This window comes from Cydia fagiglandana, chromosome 1 (assembly GCF_963556715.1).
Source record: "Cydia fagiglandana chromosome 1, ilCydFagi1.1, whole genome shotgun sequence".
Taxonomy (NCBI): Eukaryota; Metazoa; Arthropoda; class Insecta; order Lepidoptera; family Tortricidae; genus Cydia; species Cydia fagiglandana.
In genome coordinates, this window is record NC_085932.1 from 2,772,357 (window position 1) to 2,788,429 (window position 16,073).

General features: G+C 37.3%; 1 protein-coding gene across 1 annotated transcript in view; it reads right to left on the reverse strand.

The window, feature by feature from the left end:
• Positions 1-16,073, reverse strand: part of LOC134675069 (hemicentin-2) — a 225,935-nt gene that overhangs the window by 77,368 nt on the left and 132,494 nt on the right. The window contains exon 3 of the mRNA XM_063533259.1: positions 12,925-13,185. Within this exon, the coding sequence (XP_063389329.1) occupies positions 12,925-13,185 (261 nt within the window). The remainder of the gene's footprint in view (positions 1-12,924; positions 13,186-16,073) is intronic.

The window sequence follows — 16,073 nt, forward strand, 5'->3', positions numbered from 1 at the left end:
ACAGACAGACGGACGGACGGACGGACGGACGGACGGACGGACGGACAGCGAAGTCTTAGTAATAGGCTCCCGTTTTACCTTTTGGGTACGGAACCCTAACAAGAGAATTACTTAATAAATAATAACATACCACCGAAAATTATTTAGAATACTCCCTTTGGAAACTATTGCCCTTATACATGTAATTGTATCTCAAAAATATGCTGTTTTGTTATTGCGAAAACCGAATCCTAATAGTTTCGTAATGTCCGTCTGTCTGTCCAATGTCCATACGTCACATCTGTTTTACATATTGTAATGGTTTTTTTGTATTGAAGGTGTAAAACCATATATTATGGAATCTACTAGTAGAGTCGGAACGGAACCTATAAGTAGTCAGTAGTCTGCATGGCCTTTACGAAGACAAAGTGTGGCAATGTCATCATTAATGTCAAGCTCCTATGAAAATATGACATTTATAATGAGATAAGGAGAGTCCCTCGCTTTATTCTATTCAAATCTGTGCAAAGCTACCTTAGAGAACTCTAATCTTCGTGGTCCAACATACACTTAGCTTAATTAATATTAATATTATAGCTTATAATTATAATTCATCTTTTTAATAACTGGAAACCCTCGTAAAGTACGGTGTTCGTAAATATTTTAAGCCTTGTAGAGTGGTTCTCGCAGTACTGAGCGTCCTAGAAATGGCGCAGTGCAGTTGTCCCGTGCTCGCTCGTTCCAAACTACTAATTAGAATTAACAGATGTTTTTAACAATGTTGTGTTGAACTTAAGGTTTAAACGTGTAAACTATAATAGGATTTTATGCATCTGTTGCATATACCTATTTGAGTAGGTATAGGTATGCAGTAAGTTGTATGTATTGTGGCTTAGAGGATATAACAAAGTCGAAAATAGGTGGCCAATGGTGATACACATTGTATGGACTGACTTTTATCTGACATTGCTATTTTTACGGCGTCTCCATTTGGTTATATCCTCTAAGACTTAGAGTCTAAGTATTGTGGTATGAAGTAGTCAAAATGTCAGATTATTGAAGTCAAATGATTAGTAGCTAATTGAGGCTTATGTCGTTAATTAATAAGTGGGTTATTAATAAGCATCTTAATCCCGTTTAATCAAATTTTCATTAAGATTTCAATTAATTAATTTCATGTGATCGTGTAAACTGTACACTTCCAGATATGTACCTACATTCAAAAAGATCGCTACTAAAGTTTATTATTTATAAGTCCTATAACGTTTGAAATAGTTTGCATACTAAATCATTCTAATTTTTCACTTCCAATATAAACCCTGATTGTTCTCTGAATGAGCTGTCACATAAATTAGAACCTTAATACTATCATCCATAGTTGCTTTTTAAACAACATGGTTGCTTTGGCACGTGTTGGAGAGAGCTCTTAAAACAAACAAAGGCTTTTGTTTAACAGATAGGGCCCGAGCCCGAAAAAATCATCTGAGATAATTCGTACTATACCTTTACGGCTACTATCAGTTTGACACTGTAGGTACTATCTATATACATCTCGCTCGCACTAATATACGAGTACGAGCGAGATGCATAGGAAGTAAGTTATGCAGACGAGACGTTAGCGATTATTGGCCCGATTCCAACTATAAGGTACGTCAATTAATAGATCTACAAACATTATGTCAGTGTCAAATGTGACGTTTCATCAAACAAAAACGTCTCTTTTGACACTTAGATATCTACCTAATCCATATCGTTTCTATATCTATTAGTTGACGTATCCTAAAGTACGAATCGGACAGTATGTCAGTTTGACACTGTTAAGGCAGTCGTGTAAGGCTATACGACGGTAAATGTCCTAGCTAGATAAAGTACAGCTAGGTACTATTAGATTAGGTGAACTTTTAATTGAAAAAGTTCACCTGATAAGCTTGACTGTATCTAAATCCATGATTGCTAGCTTTTTGTAGTTCAGTGCAATACCTAACTAGGAATTTCTAAATGCGACGTTGCCGCTGTGTGGTGTGTCTAGACATAATTACTCAGACAACCGAGCACTCGCTCAATGCATATTTGTATTTTATAATAGTTTCGAAATATTTTATTATAGATCCCTACTTATAAATGGGAAAGTGTAGTTGACTAAATATAAAATAAGCCGATCTCTGTTCAAACTATTTCGGGAGTTCGGGTCACTTTATATTTCATCAACTTTAGTCTGTTTGTCTGTTACCGCTTCGAGCTTACACCGCTGAACCAATTTACATAAATAAAATATGCTATATATGCATAATTGCATATACTCGTAGTTAGAGGCCCGCGGGCCGGCGGAAGGACGTAGGATAGTTTTTATCGATAATCATCATTATAATGCGAAGTTGCGGATGAAGAAGCTAGTAAGTTTATGCATTTTAACGATCATTAAAAAATAATGCTAAGTTTTGCCTTAACATTGCTCACGAATCTCACGACTAGCCTTTTTGTACTGGACCTTATTACAAAAGGCATAAGGTCCACCGATGTACAGTTAACAGTGTGGGCGATGGTATATCTGTATATGACTATATGTCTTGTATTAATTACCTCTGAATGCATGATGATTACAAGCAGAATTAGCAGAAATACACATGCATATAGCATCTAGGTAGCATTACATTTTATTACAATTGCAAATGTTTTATCAAGCTGTATTAAAGCACAAGAAATAACGTTTGAAAAGATAAAATAATATTATTTAAAATTGGGGTTCAAAATATAGCTATAGGTATTTTGGCAGAAGACTCACAGAGAGCTCTAAAAATAGGTACTTTAATATTTCGGACAGCAAAGGCTTTCAAATGTATTTTTATAAAATATTCAAATCACTTTTCTTTTTTTCTAAAAACAAGCGAAACCTAAATAAAACATCAAGTTTGGAGCACAGTGAGAGGCTTCGAAAATATATAATCTGCAAAAACCCCTCCGCAGGCTGATTGCTGATATCACACGTTAAGTCTGGATTAATTCCTTCTCAACTATACGTTGGCATACCAATATTGCCACGAAATACAAGAAGAAAGTAGCGAAATTCATTTGTATGAAAGATTGAACCTTCGCGCGTACACTTTTTTATTATTATTATGAATGGGCTTACTCATGGCCACAGACTAGCCGACTTTTAAATCAGCATCCTTTTTCTACTGGCAAAATAGTTTTGCCAGACTATATCAACTTCAGAAACGATTTTTACAATGTTTCTGGCTGAACGATGCGGGTGCGGCGTAAGTATGTAACTTGTACAACTTGTACAGGCGTACCAAACGAACGAATTGGAGTCGAGTAGTGTTACCAACATCGCAGTTTTATAATTTTGTTAAAATTCAGCTAGCTCTGTGAAGTTGCGTTCGTTTAGGTACCCTTAATATGGTACTACACAGTTCCACAATTTCACGTGTGTTAACCCTTTACTAGGCTCAGGGATATATACAGGGTGGAAAGATAAGTCGGGCCCTGGAGGGAAACTACCTTAAATCCTTAAGCTGGCTCATTTTACTTAAAGGAGACATTCCTTTATTAAAAAAAAAACAAAACTGCATTCAAAGTTTTTCTAAAACTCGCTTGCCTCGCCCGGGACTCGAACCGACGAAAAATTCCAAAAAATAAAAACCCGCAATTTTATTCTACTAGTCGATACAGTTAATGTTAATAATAACATTTCTCCAAGAAACATTAGGTCTTACACTGGTCTATCGTACAAAATATCCATAAAATCGAATATTTAGTACTTAAGATTTTTTTAGACAAGCCAAATTGAAGAAAAAAAGATAAATAATTTTAATGCAGTTTTGTTTCTTTTTAAAAATAAAGGAATGTCTCCTTTAAGTAAAATGAGCCAGCTTAAGGATTTAGGGTAGTTTCCCTCCAGGGCCCGACTTATCTTTCCAACCTGTATATATATTTCCCATATGCGGCACTTCAAACATGTGTTCTATTTTCGATGAGTAAGACTGACAATCGATTGTCATTTTTGAACTGTCAGCCTGGTAAAGGGTTAACCTCGTAAGACCCACTATAATAAAAATCACTATTATAAATTTAAGCCTTGCTATAAGCGTAAGTATAGTAAATACAGACGAGTTTCGTTTGTTTAAGAAATAAATAAAACAAAATAAATGCTAATTTATTGGGTTTATGAAAGGTTCTAATTATTATATCGAAAAGAGTTTACATTGTAAAGCACAAGTATGTAAAACCTCAACACACTCTAATTTATAAAAAGTATTAGAACATTTAGAACAAATTAAACTGGACCCCTGGAACATGCTTGGTCACTTTTTCTTGGTAAATATAAGACATATTTATTTAAGTTTACACTCAAATTTATTTGTATATATTAAAATTTATAGCAAAATAACTATTTATCATTTATTTATTTATTGACAACTTACATTAACATTATTAGTACCGGACATATAGATATACGCTTTACTTGAATGTTCATGTCAAAATTCAAGTCATTTCAGAATGTCGTTTTAAATTGAGAGCGTGATTCGTTTTTGTGACTTAATAAAAGAGTAGTTTGTATTTTCCGTGTCTACGTTTCGTACCTACAATTTGGCCGAATATGTACGAAGTTAACTCGTCTATCTAAACTATGTAAAACATTCTAAACCATTTAAAACATATTGCGTCGTCTGTGAGCTCGTGCAAAATCCTCGTATAGTTTAACTACGTGTAACTACTGGGCAAAGTACTCTGACCCTCGTTTACAAAAGGCATGACCGTACAATATGTACATATTGTACGGACATGCGTAAAAAGGAACCCTTAGGCCGGTTGTAGACGTCCGGTGTTTTCGCCGGAAACCAGACCGTGTCACCGAATAAATAATAGTACTACCGTACACTTCCTACAAACCCGAAGTTTGACAGCGGTTCAGGGTCGAATCATGCTGTCCCTTCTAATATATGGCACTATCCCTTTCGGCTATTTAGGGTTGTCAAAATTCAAGTGATGATCTTATCTGTGGTCGTGCACGCAAAAGGAAGTCAAGTGGTGCCAATCCTAATAATTGCTCGGAGCAATGCTGAGCCGAACGGAGCCGAGTTAGACCGAAGTGAGGAGCGTCTCCCCACTAATCATGTTACGCACTAATCGTGTGTGTGTCGCGTCGCGGTCTAGCTGCTAGACCCAAGAGAGGGAGGGGAAGACCCAGGAAAAGTATAAAGGAGCATGTAGGGGCCGTGTCGTACCAGGAAACTAAGGGGCTGGCTTTGGACCGACCAAGGTGGAGACAACTTCATCACGCTGCACCGACAAGAGCCCAGCTCTTAAATTGAAAGAAGAAGACCCAAGAAAACAAGACATCGTCGCCGAACCCGGACAATTGTTCGGCGAAAACAACGGACGTCTATAACCGGCCTGGTGCGACATCCGTCCGTATGCAACATCGCTAAATATCTCGAGAACGTAAATACGCGGTACGGCTACTTATCTCCTCCAAAGGAGTTAAAAAATTTAGGTATTGGTGCCTATACCATGTTGTTGTTGTTGTTCTATGAAATGTAAATATAGAGTAAATGCATGTTTAATAGTAATAAAGTATTTATTATTATTATGTTTTATATGGGCCTATGAGTGTCGCTTCGACCAAGCTGTGATCTATTGTGACGGCCCTTTAAAGTTCATTACTAATGCCCGTTGAATCCAGGAAATTCCAGATTCTTTGGGCCGTAATGCTCTGTACCTCATAGGGTTCCAGTATATGTCGCCCTAGGTAGATACTTCTTTTGGACATTAGTGGTCCGCAGGAGCAGAGAATGTGCATAGCAGTCTCCTCTGACTCTTGGCAGAACCTGCATGTCGCATCTTGTTTTTTCCCTATTTGAAACATGTGTTTGTTCAACTTGCAGTGTCCAGTCAAAATTCTAGTCACCGCACAAGTTTTGTGTCTTTTGAGCCCTAGAAGCTCCTTAGCAGTTTTGCTGTTGAACCCTTTGATTAGAGCTTTCGAGTGTTCTTGTCCTTTTACGAACTTCCACCAATCGATTGCTCTCGTTTTTTCTATGTTGTTGAGCAGAGAATATGCATCCCGTTTTGTGGTTCCACAAAACGGTTCTGGGCCGACCAGGGGTGTGTCTGCGCCCTTTCTAGCAAGTTCATCCGCTTCTTCGTTTCCGTTAATGTCGGAGTGCCCTGGTACCCATCTAAGTATAACTTTGTTGGAATAAGCCAGTGCATTTAGGTTTGATTTACAGTTCTGGACTAGTTTTGAGTTTGACTCAAGAGATTCTAGTGCCAGCAGAGCAGCCTGGCTGTCTGAGTTGATGTAGATATGCTGGTGTCTTAGGTTTCTATCCAGGTTGATAGTAATAAAGTATGTAGGTATAGCAAAATTTGAACACCGTAAGTCGGCAGAATTATGCTGAACAAATTACATTACAATATAGTTACAAATCCTAAATGTCCCTATTGACGAGGTATGCGATTTTAGCCGACGATTTGAAAGCTCTACCCAAGTAACACACAAGCAGGATAATAGAGTAAAATTATCATCTTATTCAAATTAAGATTGCATAAATTTTGTGTATATGCGGTGGAAATTACTAAATTCGGAATAAGAAAATATGTGGGCCTAGTGGGGCCTTTATACCAATAAATGCTGAATAAATTTTGCATAGCATCGGTTTTGCATATTAAAGCTGAATAATACTTATTTCTTACACAGTTACTTAGACATTATTCAGCTTAAAGCATTTGTGGTTACTAAAAGCTGCATAATAGCAGCATTAGCAGCAATTAGCTGTATATATTCTGTGTTGTATGATTTTAAACAGACAATATTAAGAAAATGTGATAGTGGCTACTAAATGCTGAAAAGAAGCGTCGGTGAAGACTTTCAACTGTATAAAAGCGGTTGCAGTTTCTGTTTTAACGCTAGTTTTTGAATAAAGGTGGACGCTATTACTGGAAGCTGTAATAAAATCCACATATTATTTGTTATTCAGTAGCTGCATATATGGGTTAATTATGGCTTTTATTGACATAACGTCTGAATAATAAATACTAAAACAACACTTATAGTTAAGTTATAGCGATTTTAGTACACATATACTATATTTTCTTGCTAAAAGCTGCAAAATGAACGCAATGAGAAGCGCTATTCAAACTACTGCTTAGTATCAACAAGTGCGCAGTGGAGAGGGTTCCGTAGCTTTATACACGGTCAACAGTGCTACTTGAGTCTGATTGCTTTGAGCTTGAGCGTGTTTTTATTTTATTTTGAACGCATCAAGAATAAATACGCATATTCTTTAATCCAACCATTATTTAAAAAATCGAGGTTTACTTTTCTTAACAATTCTCTTCGATTGGTTATTTTACACAAGATGCATAGTCCTTTTAATTAGAGATGCACCGGATATCCGGTTACTATCCGGCCTATCCGGCCACTATTTTACTATCCGGCCGGATACCGGATAGTGACCTTCTATTCGGCCGGATATCGGATAGTAACATTGCATGATTTCGGAGTAAACAAATTGGATTTAAGAAACAGACACGTTCATAATCGTACTTGTTTATTATTTTAAAACAATTTAATCATTCCACTGACTTGCACGCGCACTCATTTCGAACCTAGAAATGAGTCCGCTCGAACGTTTACTAGGAAACAGGTCAAACCTGCAGAATGCGCACCTGAAAAACCGAAATGTAGGTATAGTTCCGCCGGCCGAATATCCGGCGGCCGGATACCGGATATTCGGCCAGTGTCCAGGCCGGATATCCGGAATCCGGCCAAACAACTATCCGTTGCATCTCTACTTTTAATGACGTAAAACAATTGCTAGTTACCATCGTAAACACTGTTAACTGACCATTTTCATACCTTACGGCAACGAGATAAAGTTTACCAATGGCCATTTAAGGTTGTTGTTAGTTGGCAAACAATGTGTCAAATGCTAGTTATTCATATTGTTGCATTAAAAATTGTAGACTGGACTGGGTATGAGAAAAATAAAATAATCACCCTCATAGCGAAATCGATTCTCCTGTCGATTTTGAACAGACTGTTTTTAGTTTTCAAGTGGGTCTACTCATACCCATCCCACACTGTACTCGTACTCATACCTAAACAATACTGCCCATATCAAACTATACTTAATTGTACTCATACCCGTGATACCCGCTACTAATATGAATGAATGAATGATATACCCTCACCTTCGCACCTATACCATATTCATATTCATACCATACTCGTAACCATACCATTCATACTATATACAGCTTCGTACTCACGTCGTACATCTTTGCGTTACCTTTACCTACTACATATTTGTCGGAACTGATAACGGAAAAAATAACTGTGTAAACTGCCGTGCCCCCAGATTTATCATATAACTTATATATTATATCGCGTTTATAATATTAGTGGGAAGTAGGATTGAATATTGCCCGTGTTACATACCTATAATGTTTTATCATCAAAGTAGTGAGGATCTATGTGGTTTTTACTATTTGTGTATAGAACCCTAATAGGCTTTAAGATTGAGAAAACAATTACTATTATACTGATGTTATTCAAAACTTGTTGTGTTAATGTTGCTTAGTAACGCGAATAATGTGAATGCTTCTTCAGAAATTAGCACAATAATAGCTGTGGCAGCAGCTTATATTCAGCACAGTCGGACGCCATTACGGTTGCTCACTTTCTAACCTCTACAATTACATAGGAATTGAAAATGAACTGAAAAACCCATTTTATTCATTTATAAAACTAGTTTTATCGTAGCATAACTTGTTAAAGTACATTTTCTATCACTAAAACATCTAAACACCGCAGAAAAATTACAAATTTAAATGTGGAGTAGTAAATTTTCTATATTTACTTTTGAAACGGTGCATTATTTACGCGGCGCTTTAAAATTTTAAATAAAATGCATATATATATTAACAGTAAAGTCGCATGCGCAATGAAATTGAAGTTATGTAAACATCAAATAAATATATGGGTGATGTCCTCCTTATTTTGTAAAAGTTTTCACTACAGAAACTACACTTTGACACTAGTTCACAAATTAAAATGGAAGACAAATCATTGATTTAACACAAATATCTGAATAGATTTTCTGTAAAAATGCACTTTGGAACCAAAAGCTTCATAACGTGTGAATAACTGATTCATTGTGTACAAAGCTGGATAACTTTGGTTTAATTAAAAGCGGTATATAAGCTTTTGACAGCCTCTATACAAGTGTTATTCAGCAATTCAATGTGTGGGCATACACTTATATAGCTATTACATTACTGTTATTCAGAAATAAGCGGCGTGGGCACTGCCCACTTTGCGCCCAAACCTTCTGTATAACGTCTGTATAACGCTTATTCAGCTGTTATACAGCTACCTTATTCAGCATTAAGTACGGCATGCTCTATTATTCAAACAATATTCAGCTACGTTGTGTTACTTGGGTACTATATTAAATTGATTGCTCTTTAGCTTTTAGCCAAACCTAATGAATGGGATATCGCGGACACGTCATTGAATCAATTTTAGAGCGTTGTCTATGCCCAGCTTCATCAAAGACCTATTTTCCGGTATGGAAATACATTCGAATGGACGATCCGGACGGTCGCCATTCACGGCTCGATTCCGGAAATGAATTAGAGACTCATTAGATATTAAATAGTAAAGATATGTGACGTTCCACGAAAAAAGTACCTTATGGCGGCTGGCGCTTTCGTCGCATAGCGCCGCATTAATATTGGAGCGGCTTTAATAATAGCGTAACCGCCAACCGCCATAAGGTACCTTTACTCGTGGGACGCTTTATATCTTTACTATATCGTATCTAGTTAATCTCTAATTCATTTCCCGAATCGCGCCGTCAGACTGGAGCAATTTAATTTTAACTAGTTTAGCTAGCTTCTGCCGCCGATTTCGTCTGTGAATGATGATGATTGATAAGAAACTACCCTCACTATGCCCTTTCCCGGGCTTCAAGCTCTTTTCATACCACATCTTATCCAATTTTACAGTAACCCTAGAGTAAATTTCATTCAATAACATGACGTGACGGAGGTAAGTACGCGTTTGCGTTTAGTTCGTTCACTGGTTTAGTGTCATTTGTATGGGATTGTATGGGATGTTCAATGTCCCATGCAAAAATAGACATAACGCGAACGCACGTCACGCTATCAAATGAAATTTAACACTAGGGGTTCTAAAGTCACACATGCAGTTTTCAAGTTACCATAATGTAAACAATGTGTAAACTGTAAACACATAAGATAATTTAAGCTGCATAAGTGGTAGTTTCATTTCCACTTTGCAGCAGAGACAAAGTCAAAAGGCAGCCATTCCGTGCATACTGCGCAAGTTTTTACTTGTTTGAGATTAACTTTAGTACCTGTAAGCAGACGATACGGTACACAAGACGCGCAAGTTCTTAATGCTTAAATGGTTTCTTGCTTAATTCTTAAAAGTTTGAGAAGTGCATGTAGAAGTAACGTCACTTTTGAACAAGACTACGCGGAATTTGTGAAGTTTGATTTAAATTTCATACATCTAGTTTATTTTCAATTTTAAGTTTTGGGTCGATATCACGATTAGTTTTTTTTCTGTCATGCAATGCAATAAATATATCTATCATCTAATGTTGGTATTATAGGTATTCCTCTTGTACATTTACCACACGGGATCGTTATGCCATTTAGGGTTCTTGCTAAATTGCGAATTTTATAGGGTAAGTATTGAACAACCAATTTAGCTAGATCCCTAAATGGTGCAACAATCGCGGAGCGTGATAAATGAAAAGAAATTTAAGAGCTTTACCTAGAAATTTGTGTTCAAGATAAATACATTAAATAGATACCTACTCAAGTGGCAGATTGGCAAACAACATTAGCATCAAGCGGTTCCAATTGTCTTTGTATAAGTAATAAGAAATAAATACCTACGTACATATATTATATGTAGCACAATTTATGCACTGCTGCTGGGAACTGCATAAGTTCATACCAAAATGTTTAGAGTAAAACACCCGTATCAACTAGGTATTTTACAAACAAAAAGGCAAAATCTCTTGCTTATATCCTGTACAATGGGGACAATAATCCGTTTAAGCGGAGGTCAGCGAGTGCTCTCTTCATTGTCCAGGGAAGTATCGACAAAATTCATTACGGTCTCTGCCACAGATTATATTAGCAGCGCCGCGCTTGAATAAACAAGTTATCAAATTATTATTCGCCCTCTTTGAAGCCGGGGTATTGAAGGCAGTTTTTCCCATAAATCTAATACCATTATTCTCGCGCTGTTCATCCCTACGCATCATTGATTTCATTATACGCACTTGCGTCTGTTCGACTTGAGCAAGGCATTTGACTTCGTGTGTCATATCATAAAACTTGACTTGCGTTAATAAGTAGTATGTACCTCTCACAGAAATGCTGCCTTACTTAAGCGAAAACAACAATGCTATAAAGTAACAAAAGTATTCGAATTTTAATAATCATAAAATTATTTTATACATAAATAAGTTGCGTACCCCAAGGCGGTATACTGGCGCCGCTAGTATTATTAGTAAACATAAACGATTTACCCAGCGCCCCACAAAATGCTAAGCAATAAATAATTAGACCTCTCGCGTATTAGCAGACCCCTAATAATGGGAACAATAATCCGGTTAAGCGCGGGTCGCGGTGTCGCTACACGGTCGCTAGTGCTTCCTAATTGTCCAGGGCAGTATCGACGGCATCCATTATGGCTTTAGCTCGGCCGTTGTCATAGATTACAATACTCTACAGTAAGTACGCTACAATGACACGTTTCTGAATACGAGCCCCGATGCATGTTTTCGTCAATTCAGACCATTTTTGAGGTTCTCGCGTTGTACAAAAATAATAGAAGAATTCAGAACTGTAAGCTATCTTGAAATTGGCTCCCTGGTAAAACAAATTAAGCAATCTTTTCTTTTATAGTTCCTGATTTTCCCTCACTGCTATATTTGGGTCCGGCTAACTTTGTTCTTTTGCGGCGGGTAAAACGAATTGGGTCGTCGACGGCGGTAATAATAGCAATAAATCCAGGAACATATTTTCTGAGAGTGGTGCAGCTAGTACTACGTAATCTGTGATTACGGTTCCTTCCAACTCTAATTGAATCCGAGTCACTGCCTCCATAAATTTTATCGCCCCATTTAGGTCCCGTTTTTTATCTGTTACCTTCTTTGTACGCCGTTTTTATTTTAATACAGCGTTCTCGCTGTTCAAAGAAAAGTTGGCCTTTACTCACTTTTCTGTATTGATTAAAAAGCCGTATGCTGAGGTAATTTAATTTCGTTGCTGAATGCGTAATGGTTTTAATTTTCATTTATTATATCGCTCTGATTTTCTTCTTATTGGGAGCTATATTTGAGATAAAGTTAATTAAAAATGGAAATACTCGTGAAATAGTCCGTTTTGTTTGAGCTGTACTTATCGAATTATAAAAGGAAAATAAAGTTATGAGAGTTTAGAAAAAACATCCTGAATGGGACCTAAATATTTAAGTAGACACTAGACAGACATATATGGTTTTAGAAGTAACATTAAAACAACTTAATATCAACTTTCGTGTATACACGCACTGTACACGATAGACGTGGCGTTCAAAGGGTTAAATTGCCTGTGCCCAAAAGGCTTGGGTAACGCGCACGATATCCGCGTGCGTCCTGTAACCGATGCACCTTCAAGACTTGAAGCGTGACTACAGGGCATAGTCTAATAAAACATGGTTTTCTCTTCCCAGAGTGACACAAGCCTACGTCACAATAACATGGCCGCTATATATAGCGCCATCGCATATTATCATATAGCGCTGTCGCATGATGACGTAGGCTTGTGTCAGTCAGGTGACCTAGAAAATATGACATATACCATGCTACAGGGTGAAAATTACTATGAAGCTGAAACTCAAAGAATACTCACTTGACAACAGGTTCCGGTGATCCCCCTGAGCTTGAGCACGCGAGCTTGATCTCCCTTCCCTCTTGCGCATTAGCGTGCGCGCCAGGCGAGAGCAGAGGGGCACGAGGGTGCGTGAGCACGACCAGCGCGTGCGCCTGCGAGTGCAGCGTGCGCCCTGACCCCCCCGCCTTCACCCGGCACTCGAAGCGTCCATTGTCCCGCTCGTACGACACGTTTGACACAGACAGGTCGTAACGTCCCTCAGCCGGCGCGAACGTGATTCTGAAATTAAACGGCACATTAAAACTATGCATATTTCCCTTTCATGTTCGCGTACGGGGTTAAGTTGTGGGGAAATTTGGGTCATGTTTCGTTCAAAAGTTATTGCGTATCCACAAAACTATTTCCTGTTTATATTGTTTATGACTGTTGTCTAGTATTGCGAAGCTTCAGATTGTGGACCGCTTGTATTTTATTTTATTTCTCATTTCATTTGTTTTACCCAGTTTTATATAGTTGAGCGTGGGTTCAGCTATCTAGGCAATCTAATATGATATTTAGTAGGTACAATATATTTAGTCTACGCCTACGGATAAAAGTAAATATTTATTATGGGATTCTAGATTTCTAATTCGGGAAAGGTATCAATAATAAGAGGCTTAGTGTTAAATTTCCGGTTGTATTAGATCTGGAAAACAATCTAAGATTATCTATATTTTTACAGTCTTGTTAAACGAAAAGCTCGACTCCTATCCTAATGGCTGTTTAGTCTCATGGGAGACGTATATAACAAATAGTATTCTAAGTTTTGTAAATTGATAGACAGGAATAACGGAAATTAAGTTCAACTTACAATTTTATTATAAAGTATTTTTAAGGGCTGTAAATTTTGACGTTGATATTTTGATCTTACCTAACGCGGGCAGCAGTGAAATTGTGTAACTTTGAAGCTAGAGTTCGCCTATTTAGGCTATATATGGACAATGGAAATAAAAATTGTATGAAATTGACGTATTATGTCAAAAGTGACAGTTGAGGTGAAATAAATAAAATTAACATTTCACTAAACAACTAAACTAACATAAAATCGAAATAAACCGCAAAGCCGGGTTGGCACTTTAATAATCACAACTGGACTTGACATTACTCGAGTCGCTATGCGTATGTCTCGCTTGTGGTCTCGCACTCGCATATTACTGTTGCTACCTAACCCCGTTATCAATGTTGCAGGTCACTGGTAATAAAGGCTGGCCAAAATACATATGTAGCCTTTAGTACATAACTTCGCCTTAGCTAACATTTAATCATGCTTCCGCTATAAATTGTATCATGGGATTCATGGGTATGGGTAGGTATATTAGTATAATTTTCACAATCATAATTATAGGGTGGCGAAGATACATAGGTTATCAACTTAATTTTTTTTTACTTTTTTACGCAGGTCTTTTCATTGACAATTCAATTAGGTAATATTTATTTCTTGATAAAATTAATATTTCACTTGGGCGAAGTTGACACCAACGGCGAAGTTAGGGTTCCATACGCTGGATACTTTAGAATTATATATGTAATTGCAACATTAATAAATGATAACGGGTTTGATTTGGTGGTACCTCTTGTCAAACTAACTTGAGATTTTTAGTACGAATGCCGCACAGTTTTAAAAATTTAAACTCGCGCTATGGCCTCCGCAGAGGAAATCCTAGCGCAGCCAATTTGAGCACTGTTTCCGTCGCTGCGAGTCGACCAATTAGAGAAAATTGCCGTTTTTCTCATTAATTATAGTTTTTTTCAATTGACAGATTTTTTTTCCATCGGCTGTACACTCGGGACTAATTGCCACTAATCTTCGACAATTTGTTCTGAATTTGGGAATTTTTGTTTTAACATAAAATTGTTGACATATGTCACTTCTTCAGACATTTAAATTGTATTTTTAAATTTATTTGATCATTTAATGTAAATTACATAATTAAATTTTAAATTGTATTTATAAATTAAATATATAATTTAAATAATGTAATTATTGTAATTTATTTTTTATTTATTGTAATTATTGTTATATTGTAATTTTATATTATGACAAAAAATATCTAAAGAAAATGTTTACTCGCAGCGCAGATTTTAGGGCCACCCCACACTAGCGTGCCCAGAACGTCAGCGTCTATAAGCCAACTATGGCTGCTGCTCGACGCACCTTTGGCACAACTGCACATCGACGCCATTTACCATAGCGCTGACTAAACGCCGACGCTCAAAAGACGCTAGTGTGGGATCTCTCTTAAGCTTATCGATATTTAGAACTAACTTTTAGTAGGTAAGCTACTTATCTTAATTAATTGGTGTTGAATGGTGTCCTTGATAGAGACTTTGTCGTGTTCGCTAGCTATGATTAGCCAGTAGTACGTGGGAATTGTACATATATTTTAGAAAGGTACTCGTATTTAGTTTCGCTTTCAAGGGGCGTGTCCTTAATGGCGACATTGTCGTGCACGATAGTTGTGCTTTGCGCTCAGTTGGATGACTTGAAGGCAAAGCCGCAGCGGAGCGTCACATTGTCACCGTACATCGCTTGAAGTATACACTTATAGGTACTTACTGGTAGTTAAGTCTCGAGCGGTGTATCCTTGATAGCGACATTGTCGTGTCCGCTAGCGGTGCTTCGCACCCAGTAGTACGTCGGTGATTCTCCGGCGAGTGGCTGAAAGGCGAAGCGCCAGCGGAGCGTCACGTTGCCGTGCGTCGCTCGAAGCGAAGCAGTAGCAAAACGTCACGTGCGTTGCTCGAAGTATACACTTATAGATACTTACTGGTAATTAGTCTCGAGCGGTGTATCCTCGATAGCGACATTGTCGTGTCCGCTAGCGGTGCTTCGCACACAGTATTTCGTTTTTTTAGCATTAGAAAGAACTTCATAGAAGGTAAGCGATCTTGACATGTCTTTTAATCGAAAAACGCTTTTTAAAAATCAATAACTAATTACTTAATGAAAGCAGAAGAATATAAATGATCGTATTAGATTCATAATTGTTACATATTTGCCGTAACTTATTTTTTTAAATGTGTTTTTCAATTAAAAGACACATCAAGATTGTTCACCTTAATTTCTGATGCTAAAAAAAACGAACTATATATGTAGTACGTGGGTGATTCTCCGGCGAGTGGCTGAA